This window comes from Hypanus sabinus, chromosome 22 (assembly GCF_030144855.1).
Source record: "Hypanus sabinus isolate sHypSab1 chromosome 22, sHypSab1.hap1, whole genome shotgun sequence".
Taxonomy (NCBI): domain Eukaryota; kingdom Metazoa; phylum Chordata; class Chondrichthyes; order Myliobatiformes; family Dasyatidae; genus Hypanus; species Hypanus sabinus.
Genome location: NC_082727.1, coordinates 23,618,539 through 23,635,554, shown reverse-complemented (window position 1 = coordinate 23,635,554; position 17,016 = coordinate 23,618,539). Strand labels below are relative to the sequence as shown.

At 42.5% G+C, this 17,016-nt stretch overlaps 1 protein-coding gene across 3 annotated transcripts in view; it reads left to right on the top strand.

Annotated features, from left to right (window-relative positions):
• Nucleotides 1-17,016, top strand: part of si:ch211-250c4.3 (uncharacterized protein LOC100535981 homolog) — a 109,684-nt gene that overhangs the window by 59,277 nt on the left and 33,391 nt on the right. For all 3 annotated transcript variants that reach the window (XM_059947317.1, XM_059947316.1, XM_059947315.1), the window contains 2 exons: nucleotides 8,646-8,785; nucleotides 10,098-10,216. In XM_059947317.1, coding sequence (XP_059803300.1) covers nucleotides 8,646-8,785; nucleotides 10,098-10,216 — 259 coding nt within the window. The remainder of the gene's footprint in view (nucleotides 1-8,645; nucleotides 8,786-10,097; nucleotides 10,217-17,016) is intronic.

Here is a 17,016-nt window from a genome sequence, read left to right as displayed (position 1 = left end):
TGATTAGACAGGGAGTTAAAGGTTACGGGAAGAAGGCAGGAGAATGGAGTCAAGAGGGATAATAAATCAGCCATGATGAAATGGCAGAGAAAACTTGATGGTCCGAGTGGCTTAATTCTGCTCCTATATCATATGATTTTATTCCCCATTCTGTCTGGTAGGTATTCCGATACTTACTCCCTACATAAATGGGTTGGTGTGTAATGTAGACTGCTACCTTGACCTTCTCGTATCTTTTTGCATCTTCCTGGAAAGCTAAGTGGCCCATCTTACTGAACAGTTCAGGTTTCAGTCACTTTGCACTAAAATGGACTTTGTTACTTTTTGTTCTAATTGTATTTTCTTCTAAAACATTGTGAATAATATGTTTTTTGTTGTGAATTTTGCTTATATGACGCTAGGTGCCTACAATGCTGCAAATCAGTTTTTCCTTGCAGCTGTCCATACATTTACTTCTGTTAATGACAATAAATACAACTTTGACTTCAGACTTTGATCTGTGACATATAGTAGCATAAAATCTTATGTGGGAGACTCCATCCTTTGACCTGACCACAGCATTGAGTCTTTCCTTGTTGGAACTATGGAGCAAAGGTGAATGAGGGGAGATTTGATAGAGGTACAAAAAATTATGAGGGGTATAGATAGGGTAAATGCAAGCAGATACTTTCCACCGAGGTTGAGTGAGACTAAATCTAGAAGATATAGGTTAAGGGTGAAAGGTGAAATATTTAAGGGGAACCTGAGGGGGAACTTCTTCACTCAGAGTGATGCAAGTGTAAAATGAACTGCCAGCAGAAGTGGTGGGCAGGTTCAATTGCAACATTTTAAAGAAGTTCAGACAAGTACATGCATGAGAGGGTTATAGAGGACTATGGTCCAGGTGCAGGTCGCTGGAACTTATGCAGAATAACATTTCAGCGTGGACTGAATGAGCCAAGGAGCCTGTTTCTGTGCTATAGTTCTCTATGACTCTACGGCATTGGTGAAGCTGCAGTTTGAATATTGTGTTCAGTTTTGGGCCCCCTGCTGTAGGAAAGGTGTAATGAAGCAGGAAAGAGTTCAGAAGAGATTTTATGAGATGTTGCCTGGTCTCAGGTTATGGAAAGAGGTTGAACAGGTTGGAATATTTTTCATTAGAGCATGAGGGGTAATCTTATGGATGTGTGCAAAATCATGAGTAGCATAGAGAGGATGAAGACACAGATTTTTCCCAAGGTTGGAGAATCAAGAACTAAAGGGCAGAGGTTAAAGGTGAAATGTAACTGCTTTATTCACATTTTAAATAAGGGAGTTACATTTTCTGTTTTCCACATAGTTCACTTTACATTACTCTGGAATCACCCCCTAGCAAAGGCAGATATCAGTGACCGAATTCACCATAGCCTCTACAGCACAAGTGCATCCTTCAGCTGATTGTCATCCTCGAGACATTTGCTCCTTCCTCCTGAAATCTCTTGCAAAGATGAAGTTCAGAGTAGAGTGCTCACGTTGTCCTGTCAGTGATTTTACAGTATGTTGTGGAGACTGTGTTGGTGGTGCTCGTCCGGTGCTTTGAGATGTTGTTAGGTGCCTGAAGTTTACCACTGTGCACTAGTTTATTGTGAGTTCCGTGCTAGGTTTGAGGTCTGTAAACACTCTTTTCCTCAGTGGGCTGAAGAGAGACATCTCCCAAGAAATATAAAGCACCAACAATGGACGTTTTTTCTGTGAAATGAACCAAGGCAAGTTAACCAATTAAAGATGGGGTGGGGTGCAGAACATCAATACAAGAGGTTCTGCGGATGCTGGAAATCTGGGAGACACACACAAAATGCTGCAGGAATTTAGCAGGTCAGGCAGTGTCTATGAAAATGAATAAGCAGTCGATGTTACAAGCTGAGATCCTTCATCAGGACTGGAAAGGGAGGGGGATGATGCCAGAATATGAAGGTGGGGTGGGGGTGGGGGAGAAGAGGAGAAGGAGCGCAAGCTAGAAGGTGAAGCCAGGTGGGTGGGGGAGGGGCCTGGAGTAAGAAGCTTGGAGGAGATTGGTGGAAAAGGTAAAGGGCTGGAGAAATAGGAATCTGATAGAGGAGGAGAGGACCATGGGAGAAAGGGAACAAGGAGCAGTACCAGGGGAAGTGATAGGTAGGAGAGAAGAGCTAAGAAGGAGACCAGAATGAGGAATTTAAGAAGGGGGAGAAAGGGGAAAATTACCAGAAATTGGAGAAATTGATGTTCATACCATTGGGCTGGAGGCTAACCAGACAGAATATGAGGTATTGCTCCTTCAACGTGAGAGTGGCTTCATCATGGCAGAAGAGCAGGCCATGGACCAACATTTTGGAATGGAAATGAGGATTGGAATTAAAATGGCTGGCAACTGAAAAATTCAGCTCTTTGCAGTTAGAGCGAAGGTGCTCGACAGAGCGGTCTCACCAATGTAGAGGAGGCCGCATTAGGAGCACCAGGTACAGTAGATGACCCCAACAGATTTGGAAATGAAGTGTTGCCTCGCCTGGAGGAACTGTTTGGGGCCCTGAATGGAGGTGAGGGAGGAGGTGAAAGGGTAAGTTTAGCACTTCTGCTGCTTGCAGGGATAAATGCCAGGAGGGAGATTGCAGCGAAAGGTTGAATGGACAAGGGAATCACGGAGGTAGTGATCCCTGCGGAAAGTGGAGACTTGGTGGGGTTAAAGATGTGTATGGTGGTAAGGTCCAATTGAAGATGGCAGAAGTTGGATGCAGATGCTCATGCTGTGGTAGGTGAGGTCGAGAGGAACTCTATCCCTGTCAAGGCGGTGGGAAGCTGGGGTGAGGGCGGCTATCTGGGAAATGGAGGAGATGACAATAAGGGCAATACCAATGGTGGTGGAAGGGTAGCCCCATTCTTGAAGGGGGACATCTCTGTTGTCCTAGAAAGGAAAGCCTCGTCCTGGGAACAGATGAGATGGAGACGAATAAACTGAGGAAAAGGATTGGCATTTTTACAGGAGACAGGGTGTGAAGAGGTTTTGTCAAGATAGCCATAGGGCAGAAGACTTTTTATTATATTGGAGATACAGTACAGTAACAGGCCCTCCTGGCCCAGTGACCCTACACCACTCAATTACACCCATGTGATCAATTAACCTATTAACCTGCACATCTTGGGAATGTGAGAGGAAACCAGAGCACCCAGAGGAAACCAACTGATTCATGGGGAGAATGTATAAACTCTTACAGACAGCAATAGAATTAAACCCAGGTCATTGGCACTGTAATAATGTTACAGTCACTGCCAGGCTACCGTGCTGCCCAACTAAGAGTGAGTGAGTGAGTGGGGCCTCCATCGGTCAGGGTCGACCATGGATGTTGCATCCGAGCTATCTAGTTACACTAGCCTGGACAGTACAATATGGAGATCAAGTTGTTGCCCATGTAGCAATCTCCCCTTCTTCATGCATCTGATGAACCCAAGGGAACGGCAGAGACCAATACAGTTTGGTACCAGCAGCATTGCAGGAGTTGCCAGTCAGCATTGACTCGATGTAAGACTGCCTTAGGGACTCCAGCTCTGGATTTTTCCCTCAGGGTTTACTCCTGAAGCCTTCCCCATGAGTGGGTATAGTCCCATGAGATCAGAGTTTTCCTTCTCCTAGGTGAGCAGCCAACCACAGGTGACGAGCCCCATCTGCCCAGAGTGACTGGTTTTAACCCAAGTGGAGTAACCCGCTTTTGCCCCTTCTCCTGTCAGCAGAAACGGTTCCACCGGGCTTAGTAGCTAAGCAACGTGTGAAGGCCAGGAGTTGTACTTGGCTGTCAGAGGTTATTTGAGGCACATGCCTTTGGGAACATTTAATAAGTAGAGGGAGCTCGTCCCCATTACCACCCTCTGACTATAACAACCTTAAGGAACCCTCAACTAAGAAATAGCAGTCATAATATCATGAAGTTTGCAATAGGTATGCAAAGATTGTAGATCACTCTAAGCATAAAATTGTTAATTCAAGAAGGGCCTATTTCAATGGAAGAACAAATTTGGCCTAAGGAATTTGAAATCAAAGCTGGCAAATCTGAAACTGAACAAATGTGAGTCCTTTAAAACTTGAGCTAAAGTCCAAGTATGTTCCCTTGAGGGAAAAGGTAGAAAATTTAAAATTCAGAGTATCCTGGAACACCAAACAGTGAAAGGATAAAATAGAACAATAAAAGAAGTATACAAGCATATATCCATTTAACGCAAGTGAGAGTCAAGCTGATTTTTGGAAGTTCAGCAGGGAAGTGAGAAATGAGATAAGAGGTGAAGAGGAAGCTTGAGAAAAGACTAGCAACAAACATAAAGTGGAAACAAAAATACTCACATGAATGAGAAAAGAGTTATAAGAGCCCGTGTGAGCTGATCATTGCTACAGACAGCGGTGGAGACAAGTCACTGGGTGTATTTAAAGGAGAGCCAAGAGGTTCTTGATTAGTATGATTGCAAAGGTTATGGAGGGAAGGCAGGAAAATGGAGTTGTGAGGGGTAATAAATTAGCCGTGTTCGAATGGCAAAGCAGATTTAATGGACCAAATGGCCTAATTCTACTGCTATGTCTTAAGGTCTTACGGTCTAAAAATTTAATTTCCTTTTGGAGCTAAAGTCAATAGTGAGGTTCTAAATGAAGGAAGATGTAATCAAATTTCTGCATTGGCTAAAAATTACTGCAGAGCAATTATTATGCAGGTAGCTGCAAAAAGTGAATAAGTCACCTGGCCCAAACAGGATGCAGCTGAATTTGCTGAGATGAGCAATTGCAAAGGCCTGTACATAATCTTGCAAGCCTCTACTCATTCACCATGGTGCCAGGGGACTAGAAAACTGCGTATGTTACTCTGTGTTCAATAAAGAGTGCAAGGATAAATCCAATTACTTCAGCCCACTCAATTTAACCTCAGTGGTGGGGACAGTTCTAGGGACAGTTTTCAGCTAAGTATGCACAGTCACTTGCACTTGTATGAATTGCATCAGGCTAACTCAAAATAAATGATGAAGTAACATTGAGGGTCATTGAGGAAAATGTAGTTGGTGTGATTCTTAGGGACTTCAAAAGAGATTTGATGAAGAGTCACACAATAGAACCATAGAACATTACAGCACAGAAACAGGCTTTTTGGCCCTTCTTGGCTGTGCTGAACCATTTCTCTGCCTAGTCCCACTGACCTCCACCTGGCCCATATCCCTCCATACACCTCTCATCCATGTACCTGTCCAAGTTTTTCTTAAATGTTAAAAGTGAGCCCGCATTTACCACTTCATCTGGCAGCTCATTCCACACTCTCACCATGTTCCCTTTAAACTTTTCCCCCTTCACCCTTAACCCATGTCCTTCGGTTTTTTTCTTCCCTAGCCTCAGTGGAAAAAGCCTGCTTGCATTCACTCTATTTGTATTCAACATAATTTTATATACCTCTATCAAATCTCTCCTCATTCTTCTATGCTCTAGGGAATAAAGTCCTAACTTATTCAACCTTTCTCTGTAACTCAGTTTCTCAAGTCCCGGCAACATCCTTGTAAACCTTCTCTGCACTCTTTCAACTGTATTAAGTAATAGGGATCAGAGAATAAGAGTTCATTAGTCTGAAGGGAAGTGTGTAATATCTTTCTTGGGAGTTCTCACTGCTTCCTTCCACACGTTTTATTGATTTGATCACTTCAGTAAGGTGGATTGATGCAAGAAGCTGGAATTGCTTTTGGATTACAGGAAGTTATGAGGGAATTTGATGGATGCAGAGGATTTTGACAGAGTAGATATAGAGAAGCATTTTTCATTGTGAGTACATCGAGAAACAGGAGGCATCAAATGAAGGTAATTTACAAAAGTGACATGAGCAACACACACGAAAAGCTGGAGGAGCTTAGCAGGTCAGACAGCATCTATGGAAGTGAATAAACAGTTGACGTTATGGGCTGAGCCCCTTCACCAGGACATCTACTATTTATTCATTTCAATAGATGTTACCTGACTTACTGAGTTCCTCCAGCTTTTTGTGTGTGTTGCTCTCAATTTCCAACATCTCCAGAACCTCTTGTGTTCAAAAGTCACATGAGGAGTTATTTTTTTACACAGCAAATGATTAGGGTCTGCAAAGCACAGAGGCAGTTTAAACTATAATATTGAAAAGGAACTCAAGAAGTGAATGAGGGAAAATCTTACAAGAAGGAGATTGGGATTTGAGTCAAACTAGATCCTTCTTACAATGAACTGATACAAATCCACTCCTTCTGTGCTGTCAGCAGTGGAGAGCTTTTGATTCATTGACTTTGTTATGGCTCATTATGATTCCCCGTTACTTGAATTTGTTGCTCAAGGTGAAGAGGTATCTATAAGAATTGCTCCCCTCCACTTGTAATGTACATCCACTAGAATCATGATCAGTTTTATACAGTAGCTAAGCACGTGGAGAATAGAAAAATAGAGGGATATATAGGAGGAAAGGGTTAGATTGATTTTTACAATGGATGAAAAAGGCTGGCACAACACCGTGGGCCAAAAGGCCTGTATTGCGCTGTAATGTCTGATATTCTATAGCATAAATAGACCAGGAAATATCCACATACATATTCCTGACTACAGCTTGTTCAACCAGGGTCAGGGTCTGAGAGGAGCGACCAGTGGATTTTTTTTAACATTGTCACTTTCGTACACGGTAACAAAACCACATCAGTACTTTCCTCCTCATCGTAGGAAAGCACCCACATCACCAGTGACAAACCTTTGTGCATACAAGCATGAAATGGAAAGAATGCTAAGGGATCTGCAGCTTTTGTCTGATGGAGTAAAAGAATTCAAATCTCCCAACAAGGATTACCAGAAATATGTAAACAATAATGTCAATAAAGGGGAACCAATGGATATTGTTACACGTATTAACCCTCAATAATAATGATCAGTTAGGTACTGTAAGAATCTGTATTTCCTGACTAGTACTTTATTGTCTCAGCAAACAAGCACATGAATATAAATTCCCTGTGTATATCCCTCCAGGCTTCCCTAACCCTCTGTGAACAGTCAACAAAGGGAAAAGCTAGTACCTGGGAAAAGGTCAAGTGTTCTCTTGCTCCTGATGTAACCCTCACGTTTCCAAAGTGGGGTCATCCACAACCACAGTGGTTGGTCTCCATTGAGTTGTCACTGCTTGACCTTCCAAAATCCTCCATTCCTCGTCTTCTCCGTATCAGATCAATCTGTTTCAATTTCATGGGCTCAAGGTCATCCGACCTATGTCAGCTTCTCATTTGATGTGGCCCAAGGCTACAAGCACTTTTATGGCTCTCCTTTCAGCCCTGTGCCTTAGGGGATTTCTTTTTGTCTGTCCAACTCAGACTGGTTCAAACCAGTCCAACCAGGTCAGCCCAACGCTGGACCCAGATGACCAGAGCACGGGCTGTTCCTTCTAAAAACCTGCCATTTTTCAAAATAAACAGTTTCTTATCTGAGAATTTCAGTTCCTTATCGGGTTTAGCAGCTGCAAAGACAGTCTCACAAAATAGCCACCTCCATTCCTGCACCGACATGGCAAGAATATAGACTTCTGCTTTGTCTGTTTCCACCATCTTTGCCTGATACCTTTTCACTAATGTGTACATTATAATTCTTCCTGGCCAATAATGCAATATTTGAACTTTCAAAACTTGCTTGGTGAGACATCATAAAGCAGTTTTTATCAAAATTAAAGCCCATGGGTTTGGATGGATGGGTCACACAAAATATGAATAAGTGGATCATTTTCATGTGGAGATTTGATATTTGTGATGTGGCACAAGGACTGATGATTTACAACAATTAATGGTAAAGTTAAATGAGTTGGCAAAATGTTAGTAGATTTAACATGATGCAGGAAACTATGGTAAATAATTAGAAACTTGTAAACTTGGGCGTTTAGATAGACACAGAAGGTTTACATGCAGTTGCAGAAAGTAATTCAAGAGGTAAATGCAATATGGACCATTGTGCAGTTTTAGTTTTCATACTTAAGAGGGGGTGGGACTTGAAATTATGCAACCCGATTGGAGAAAAGGATTGTCCAATAAGAAAGTCTGTAGATCAGGGAAGGCTGAACCTACTGATGTAGTATTGAGGGGAACTGACTGTCGGGGTGATGTAACGCTATTACTCATGTTGAAAATCTAGAACATGGTATCAGAATAAGGTTCACCTCTCTAGGATTGAGATGAGGGAAAGTTTTGTTCAGGGCAATTTGAGAGGGTTTTCAAAACTCCTCACTTTGTAAACTGTGGATGCTTAAATCTAGGATATATTCAATGGAGGTTGATATCTTTTAGGAAAAATGTGAATTAAATGATCTGACAATCAGGCAGGATATTATTTGGCAGAACTACATGAGAGGCATATATTCTTAAGTGCCAGGATGTTGAGATATATATTCAAGGAAAAGCACAAGTAGAGTTGCCAGTTTACAAAATTATTAATATGAGAAGGGAGCATGAAGTTGATGTCCTGACTGCTTCCACTATTTCCTTTATCCGGTCAAGCTCATTTATCTTTAAATGTCCATTTACTCTCACTGTCTCAGCAGGAATGCTGGCCATTCTAATTTTTTGAATATTTTGGTGCTTGGTGTGACCATTACATGACTGTTAGGATCTGTAACAGCCATATCTTAACTGTGTATCTGTTGAAGGTGGTGATACGGAGCCAGATGGAAAAGGATGGTTCAGGAAGCCTGTGTGCAAAGAGGTGGGAAGATCTGTAGAGACTGAGGTGAAACATAGCCTTGATGGTACAAGCAAACTGAACTCATCGCACAAAGGATTCCAAGAGGTAAGAATATAGGAATGTATGTCTACCTCAGCTCCATTTCCCTGTGTAATTCCGAGATCCTTTAATGTCCTTAATATCCAGAAATCCATTGGTCTCCATTTTAAATAAAGTCAATGGCCTGAAGTGCAGAAAATTGCAAGTATCCAGTACTGTCTGACGTAGTTCCTACTCTAAACTCCAGAGCCACGGGAAATCTTTGCTCCACATTCACCCTTTCAAACCTTGTAATAACTTTGTTAGTTTCAGTGAAGGAAGCCCTGAACACAGGGCAAAACTGTTCGACTTCACCTCATACAACTAACCACCATCCCAAGAACCTCTCCGTTGAATCTTTATTATATACTCTCTGTAGCAGATAAATCTTTTGGTAGGTGACAAAGTTAAACTGTATACGGTACTTGCACAGAGCCCTATGTCTTTGTAGTAAGACAGCTTTTATTCCTGCACTCTTCTCAAAAGCGGTTGTACCTATTTGCTTCAATTTGATTTTTTTCTCTTGTCTGTTTCCAGCTGCTGTTTTTTTAAAGTAATTTGTAGCTTAGGCTTTATAAGACATTGGTCAGGTTACACTTGGAATATGGTGAGTTTTGGGCCCCTTATTTAAGAAAGGATATGTTGGGATTGGAGAAGGTTCACAGAAATTTCATGAGAATTAGGCAGGGACTGAAAGGGTTAACAAGCAAGGAACATTTGATGCCCCTGGGCCTTTACTCGCTGGTGTCCTTAATGATAGATGCTGATCTTTCTGTGACAACGCTCCATGTAGATATGCTCAATGCTGGGAAGGACTTTTACCCGCGATGGACTGGGCCATATCCACTACTTTTTGTAGTATTTTTCGTTCAAGAGCATTGGTATTTCCATACCAGGCAGTTCTGCATCCAGTCAATATACTCTCCACCATACATCTACAGAAGTTTGGCAAAGTTTTAGATGTCATGCAGAATCTTCACAAACTTCTCAAAAAGTAGAGGCACCGCTGTGCTTTCTTTGTAATTGCACTTACACGCTGGGCCCCAGACAGGTCCTCTGAAATGATAAGACCAAGGAATTTAAAGTAGCTGGCCCTCTCTACATCTGATCCCACAATGAGGACTGGCTCGTGGAAACCTGGATTCCTCCTCTTGAAGTCAATTATCAGCTCCTTGGTCTTGCTGACGTTGAGTTATAGATTGTTGTTGTGGCACCACTCAGCCAGATTTTCCGTCTCCCTCCTATATACTGGACCGTCAGCATGTTTGATTCAAGAAATGGCAGTGGTGTTGTTAGCAAACTTAAATACAGCATTGACATTTTATTCTTTGTTCTTCAGGTAAAAGCACAATCTGGTGGGAAAGTCAAAGTTCTGGTTAGGAATTCCAGTTTAATAAAACAGAGCAATGCCCAAGAAGTGTCCAGCTTCATAAAAAGTTCCTATGGACAGCTCTGCAGGTAAAAAAAAATGTGTGTCTTGTTCATTATTTTACATAAGTACCTTTTAAAGTTTGTTATTGAGTAGGGGGATAACAGATGTTGATTGAGGGATGTGTGGGTATTAAGGATTTGTGTTGGTTTAGGGAATTGGGAAGATGTATTTTATTGAGGGTGTTGCAACACAATGTGCTTCAGGGAGGTGGGTGGTTGTGTAAGGGATTTTGTGTTGGTCAGGTATGATAAAAGGTATGATAGAAAAAGCTATTGACGCTATAATGTTTAAGAGAAGTTTGGATAAGTACAAGGATGAGAAGGCTATACTCCAGGAGCAGATTGCACTAGGCAGAATTGCACTTTGGCATGAACTCGATGGGCTGAAGGGCCTATTTCTGTGCTAGATTGCTCTATGATTCTAAAAGCAAGTAAAGATTGTGTTCAAGGGACAGGTCAGAGGTTGAGAGTCAGGAATGTCGTGTATATCAAGGTGGAGGTGAGCATGTTTTGTGTAAAGGACATTTAACTCCAGTATGTATTAGGGAATGTACACTGGTGCACATGTTGACATTTGTACCATCGACTCTGTGTTGGAGAGGATATTGCAGTATACTTACCACCATAAGTGTGTTGCCAGATGTGTGCTGGGGATACACATCAGACATTGTGTGTTGGAAAGTAAATCAGAAAACGGGTCAGGGAGCATTCACAGAGAAAGGAACAGATCTGTGTTTCACGTCAATGACCTCTCATCGGAATAGGATAAATGAGAAACGGAGAGGGGAGAGTGGAACGGAATGGAGAGAATACATATATAAAACAAGGTGCAGATCAATGCTGTCAAAGTAACAATTACTTTAACTTCCAGAAATTAGAGACAGAATAGAGTAAAAGAGAAAAAAACAAAACTGAAATATCCAGCAGCATCAAATGGCAAGAGGTAAAGCGAACTGGTTATCTGAAATCGCTGATTGCAGTATTGAGTCCCAGGGAAGATGGTGTGCCAAGCTGGGACACGTGGTGCTGTTCCTCATGCATACCTGGGGCACGTGGTGCTGTTCCTCATGCATACCTGGGGCATTGCTGTAGTAATGTAGGAGGCCACTGACAGAGAGGCTGGGGTGGAACTGGGATAAGAATTAAAGTGACAAGTGACTGGAAACTGACCATCATGCTTTGGACTAACTAGAACGTTCTGCAATACAATCACTCAATCTGCATTGGCTACTTCAATGTAGGGGAGACCATATTGTGAGCTCTGAGTGGAAGAAGTGAAAGCGGGTTGTTGCTCGACCTGGAAAGAGCGTATTGGTCATTGTATGGAAGGAGCAACGTGTTGCACCTTGTAGGACGTTTTGTGTGCAAGGGCTATTTGGCAGAGATGGAAGGGGGAACGTGGACACTCAAGTCTCTTCAGAATGCTGAGAGGAAGATGTGTCTGCTGCTGGCATCACACTCAATGTGACAGAATGGATCCTGGGTGGTTGTTGAGGATAAGCGGAAACATTTCCTCCTTCTATTTGGGAAGATACAAGGTGAGATTGGAGCATAAGTAAATAGAGAAGATACAGTTGCGAGCTCTGTGGACCATTGGTGTTTGACATGAGGGATTTGTGTCAGGGAGGTGTGCAGAGGGCACAGCTGCAGGGTACGTTTGAGGGAAGTCAAACGTGTACTGAGGATGATTGAAAGTCTGTAGATGTAGATGTATATTAAGTGTTGGGTGTTGAGAGATTAACCCCAGTGAAACAAATGTTAGGGAGTGATACCAGAATCAGAATCAGGTTATTATCACTGGCACGTGACGTGAAATTTGTTAACTTAGCAACAGCTGTTCAATCCAATAAATAATATAGAAGGATGGATGGATGGATAAATAAATAAATAGATAAATCTTATTCTGTATACTTTATACAGTATACATATATTGACTAGATTAAAAACCATGCAATAAACAGAAATTCTAAATATCTTAAAAAAGTGAGGTAGTGTCCAAGAGTTCAATGTCCATTTAGGAATTAAATGGCAGAGGGGAAGAAGCTGTTCCTGAATCGTTGAGTGTGTGCCTTCAGGCTTCTGTATCTCCTACCTGATGGTAACAGTGCGAAAAGATCATGCCCTGGGTGCTGGAGGTCGTTAACAATGGACACTGCCTTTCTGAGACACTGCTCCTTGAAGGTGTTCTGGGTACTTTGTAGGCTAGTACCCAAGATGGAGCCAGCTAAATTTACAACCCTCTGCAGCTTCTTTCAGTCCTATGCAGTAGCCCCCCCACCATACCAGACAGTGATGCAGCCTGTCAGAATGCTCTCCACAATACATCAATAGAAGTTTTCGAGTATATTTGTTGATGTACCAAATTTCTTCAAACTCCTAATAAAGTATAGCCACTGTCTTGCCTTCTTTATAACTGTATCAATATGTTGGGACCAGGTTAGATCTGCAGAGGTCTTGACACCCAGGAACTTAAAGCTGCTCACTCTCTCCACTTCTGATCCCTCTATAAGGATTGGAATGTGCTCCTTCATCTTACCTTTCCTGAAGTCCACAATCAGCTCTTTCATCTTACTGACGTTGAGTGCCAGGTTGTTGCTGCGACACCACTTCACTAGTTGGCATATCTCACTCCTGTATGCCCTCTCGTCACCACCTGAGATTCTACCAACAATGGTTGTATCATCAGCAAATTTATAGATGGTATTTGAGCTATGCCTAGCCAAATAGTCATGTGTATATAGAGAGTAAAGCAGTGGACTAAGCACACACCCCTGAGGTGCATCAGTGTTGATCGTCAGTGAGGAGGATATGTTATCACTAATCCACACTGATTGTGATCCAGGTCCTTGCTGAGGCAGGAGTTCAGTCTAGTCATGACCAACCTCTCAAAACATTTCATCGTTGTCGATGTGAGTGTTACCGGATGATAGTCATTAAGGCAGCTCACATTATTCTTTTTAGGCACTGGTATAATTGTTGCCTTTTTGAAGTAAGTGGGAACTTCCACCCGTAGCAGTGAGAGGTTGAAAATGAGCTTGAATACTCCTGCTAGTTGGTTGTCTCAGGTTTTCAGAGCCTTACCAGGTACTCCATTGGGACCTTCCACCTTGAGAGGGTTTACTCTCTTTAAAGACAGCCTAACATCAGCCTCTGAGACAGAGATCATCAAGGTGCAGCAGGGATCTTCACAGCTGTAGTTGTGTACTCCCTTTCAAAACAAGCATAGAAGGCATTGAGTTCATCTGGTAGAAGCATCACTGTCATTCATGCTATTGGGTTTCGCTTTGTAGGAAGTAATGTCTTGCAGACACTGTCAGAGTTGCCGTACATCCGAAGTCTCCTCCAACCTTGTACAAAATTATCTCTTCGCCCTTGAAGTAGCTCTTCACAAATCATATCTGGTTTTCTGGTACAGGCCAGGGTTGCCAGACTTGAATACCACAGATCTAACCTTCAGCAGACGACGTACCTCCTGGTTCATCCACAGCTTTTGGTTTAAGAATGTGCAGTAAGTCTTTGTCAGCACACTCATCCACACAGGTTTTAATAAAGTCGGTAACAACTGCAGCATACTCATCCAAATTCAAAGATGAGTCCCTGAATGCAGTCCAGTCCACTGATTCAAAGCAGTCCTGTAGGTGTTCCTGTGCTTCCCTTGTCCAAACCTTCTTGGTCCTCACTGCTGGTGCTGCAGTCAACAGTCTCTGCCTATACTCAGGGGGTAGAAGTACAGCCAGGTGATCAGACTTCCCGAAGTGAGGGCGTGGAATAGCACGGTAGGCATTCTTGATGATGGTGTAACAATGGTCCAGTGTGTTGTTTCCTCTGGTATTGTAAGTGATCTGTTGATGGTAATTGCTTAGTGATTTTTTCAGACTGGCCTGGTTAGAATCTCCCAAATCAAGGGTGAAGGCATTAGAGTACACTGTTTCGTGCATGTTGATCCCATTGCTCAAATCATCTAAAGCCTGCTTGACATTGGCCTGAGGTGGAATGTAAACTGCTACCAAAATAGCCCTGGAAAACTCCTGTGTTAGGTAAAGAAGATGGAATTCCAGGTCTGGTGAGCAGAATTGGAACAGCACTGATATATTTGTGCACCAGGAAGAGTTGATCATGAGGCCTACTCCTCCACCTCTGCTTTTGAGAGACTGTACAGATCTATCCTGAAGGTGTATAGTAAACACGTCAATCTGAATCGCTGCATCCGGTACAGAAGGGGTTAATCAGGATTCCGTGAAACAAAGGACACACATGGTCCTAATGTCCCTCTGACTCAGCACCGTAGTTCTGAGATCATTGATTTTATTCACCAGAGACTGCACGTTTGCCAGCAAGATAGTCAGTACTGGGAGTTTAAAATCCCTTTTCCTTAAACGCACTTGTAACCCCGCTCTATGCCCACGCTTCGTCTGTGGGCACTTCCATCCACAATCAGAGTTGTTTCCATCAGTTTTAAGCAGTGATAGTTTGTTTAAACACATTAAGGCACTTTGTTGACTGTACTGACCTTGGAAGCAGTTGTACTTTTTAGCTGTGTCAGGCTGAAACAAGAATATTTAATCCTATCCATTGAGAGTACTGCTGCTACTCGAGTTGCCCCTAGGCACCCTGGAAGTAATCACAAGAATAGTGTGTTGGTCAAATAGGTGTGTTTCAGACCAGCTATGTTAGGCTGGTATGCTTGTCCATGTGCATGTCAGAATAGCAGTCAGTATGGGTCGATATGTGTCAGAATGAGTGTTTTGGCAGGGGTGTCTCAAAGACTCCGTTTTGGGGTTGTGTATGTTTGTAGAATTATAGTCACAGAGTCATACAGCTGGAAAAAGGCCACCATGTCCACACTGAACAGTGAGCCCCAGTCTGTTCATCCCATCATCCAGCACAGTCAGTTCACCTGCTGAGTTCCTCCAGACTTCTGTGTGTATTGCTCAGGATTTACTGCATCTGCGGAATCTCTTGTTTCTATGTTTTACACGTTTGACTAGACACCTTTTAAAGGCTGTTAGCAAATCTGCATACAGCACGCTGTCGGCAATGAGTTCCAGGTTATTTACCATTGCCTGGTTGAGAAAAGTCCCTCTTAGATCCCCTCGAAAATCTCAACCCTTACCCTAAATCTATGTCCTCTACTATTATTCAAAGTGGTGTTTATAGTCATCTGCACAAGTACATGTAAGCACAGGTGCAATGAAAAACCTACTCGTGGCAGCATCACAAGAAAAGCATCAATTAAACATATACACAACTTTTACAAGAAAGGACACAATGGGAACAAAAAAGGAATGTTCATTGTAGTGCAAAGTAATTAAAGTGGACACACTTTTCTAACTGTAGTGATTAGGGTTTTGCTGGTTAGTTCAAGAACCGAACGGTTGAAAGCAAGTAGCCATTCTTGAACCTGGTGATGTGGGACTTCAGGTTTCTGTACCTCCTGCTCAGCAGTAGCTGCAAAACTATGTCATGGCCTGAATGGTGGGGACCTTTGATGATAGATGTTTCCTTGTTCATGCAGTGCCTCCTGTAGATGCTACTGATGGTGAGGAGAGATGTGCCCATGCTGTATTTGATAGACTCCATTACTCTGCAGTTTCTTACGTTCCCGTGCATTCCAATTGCCATACCAGACCACGATGAAATCAAGATACTTTAAATAGTGCATCTGTAGAAGCTGATGAGAGTGTTTGATGACAAGACAGCCTCCTTAGTTAAAGAAAGTAAAGACACAGTTGTTTTCTTTGTGATTGCATCTATGTGCTGGGCCCAGGACAGTTCATCTGATATTTGACCCTTTTTGCACATTGGATGTGCGCCTATCTTTGGTGTGTGTGTGTGTGTGTGTGTGTGTGTGTGTGTGTGTGTGTGTGTGTGTGTGTGTGTGTGTGTGTGTGTGTGTGTGTGTGTGTGTGTGTGTGTGTGTGTGTGTGTGTGTGTGTGTGTGTGTGTGTGTGTGTTTGTATTTTGTGTAATCTGTTGTTTTTCTTTATTTTGTGAGTGCCTGCGTGGTCAAATCTCAAGCTGTATATGGCATACGTACTCCAATAATAAATTTGAACTTTGAGTTTCCCGCTACTTACTCTAACTATGGCCTTCATAAGTTTATATACCTTTTCATGTCCCTTCGTATCCTCCTCCACTTCAGGGAAAAATGATGTAGCCTCTCCAGTCTCTCCTTACACCTGAAATGTTCTGTCCAAAGAATCAGAATCAGGTTTAAGATCACCAGCATATGTCGTGAAATTTGTTGTTATGCGGTACATTGTAATACATAATTAAAAAACTGTAAATTACAAAGTAGTTAAATATACATTTTAAAACATTAAATTATATAACACGAGTGAACCTGCAGATGCTGGAAATAAATAAAAACACAAAATGCTGGCAGAATTCAGCAGGTCAGACAGCATCTATGGGAGGAGGTAGTGATGACGTTTCAGGCCAAAACCCTTTATCAGGAGGGATGTCTCCTGATGAAGTGTTTCGGCTCGAAACATCATCACTACCTCCTCCCATAGATGCTGTCTGGCCTGCTGACTTCTGCCAGCATTTTGTGTTTTTATTAAATTATGTAAGTAGGGCAAAAAAGAGAGAACAAAAGTGGTGAGGTAGTGTTCAATGTCCAATCAGAAATCTGATGGCAGACGACAAGAAGCTATTTCTTAAATGCTGAGTGTGTGCCTTCAGGCTCCTGTACCTCCTCCCTAATGGTAGTAATGAGAAGAGAGCATGTCCTACTAGCGCCCATGATGAAGCTCACTTAAGTTCACAACTTTCTTAACTTCCCCCAATCCTGTGCAGTGACTCCCCACCCCCCATACCAGATGACA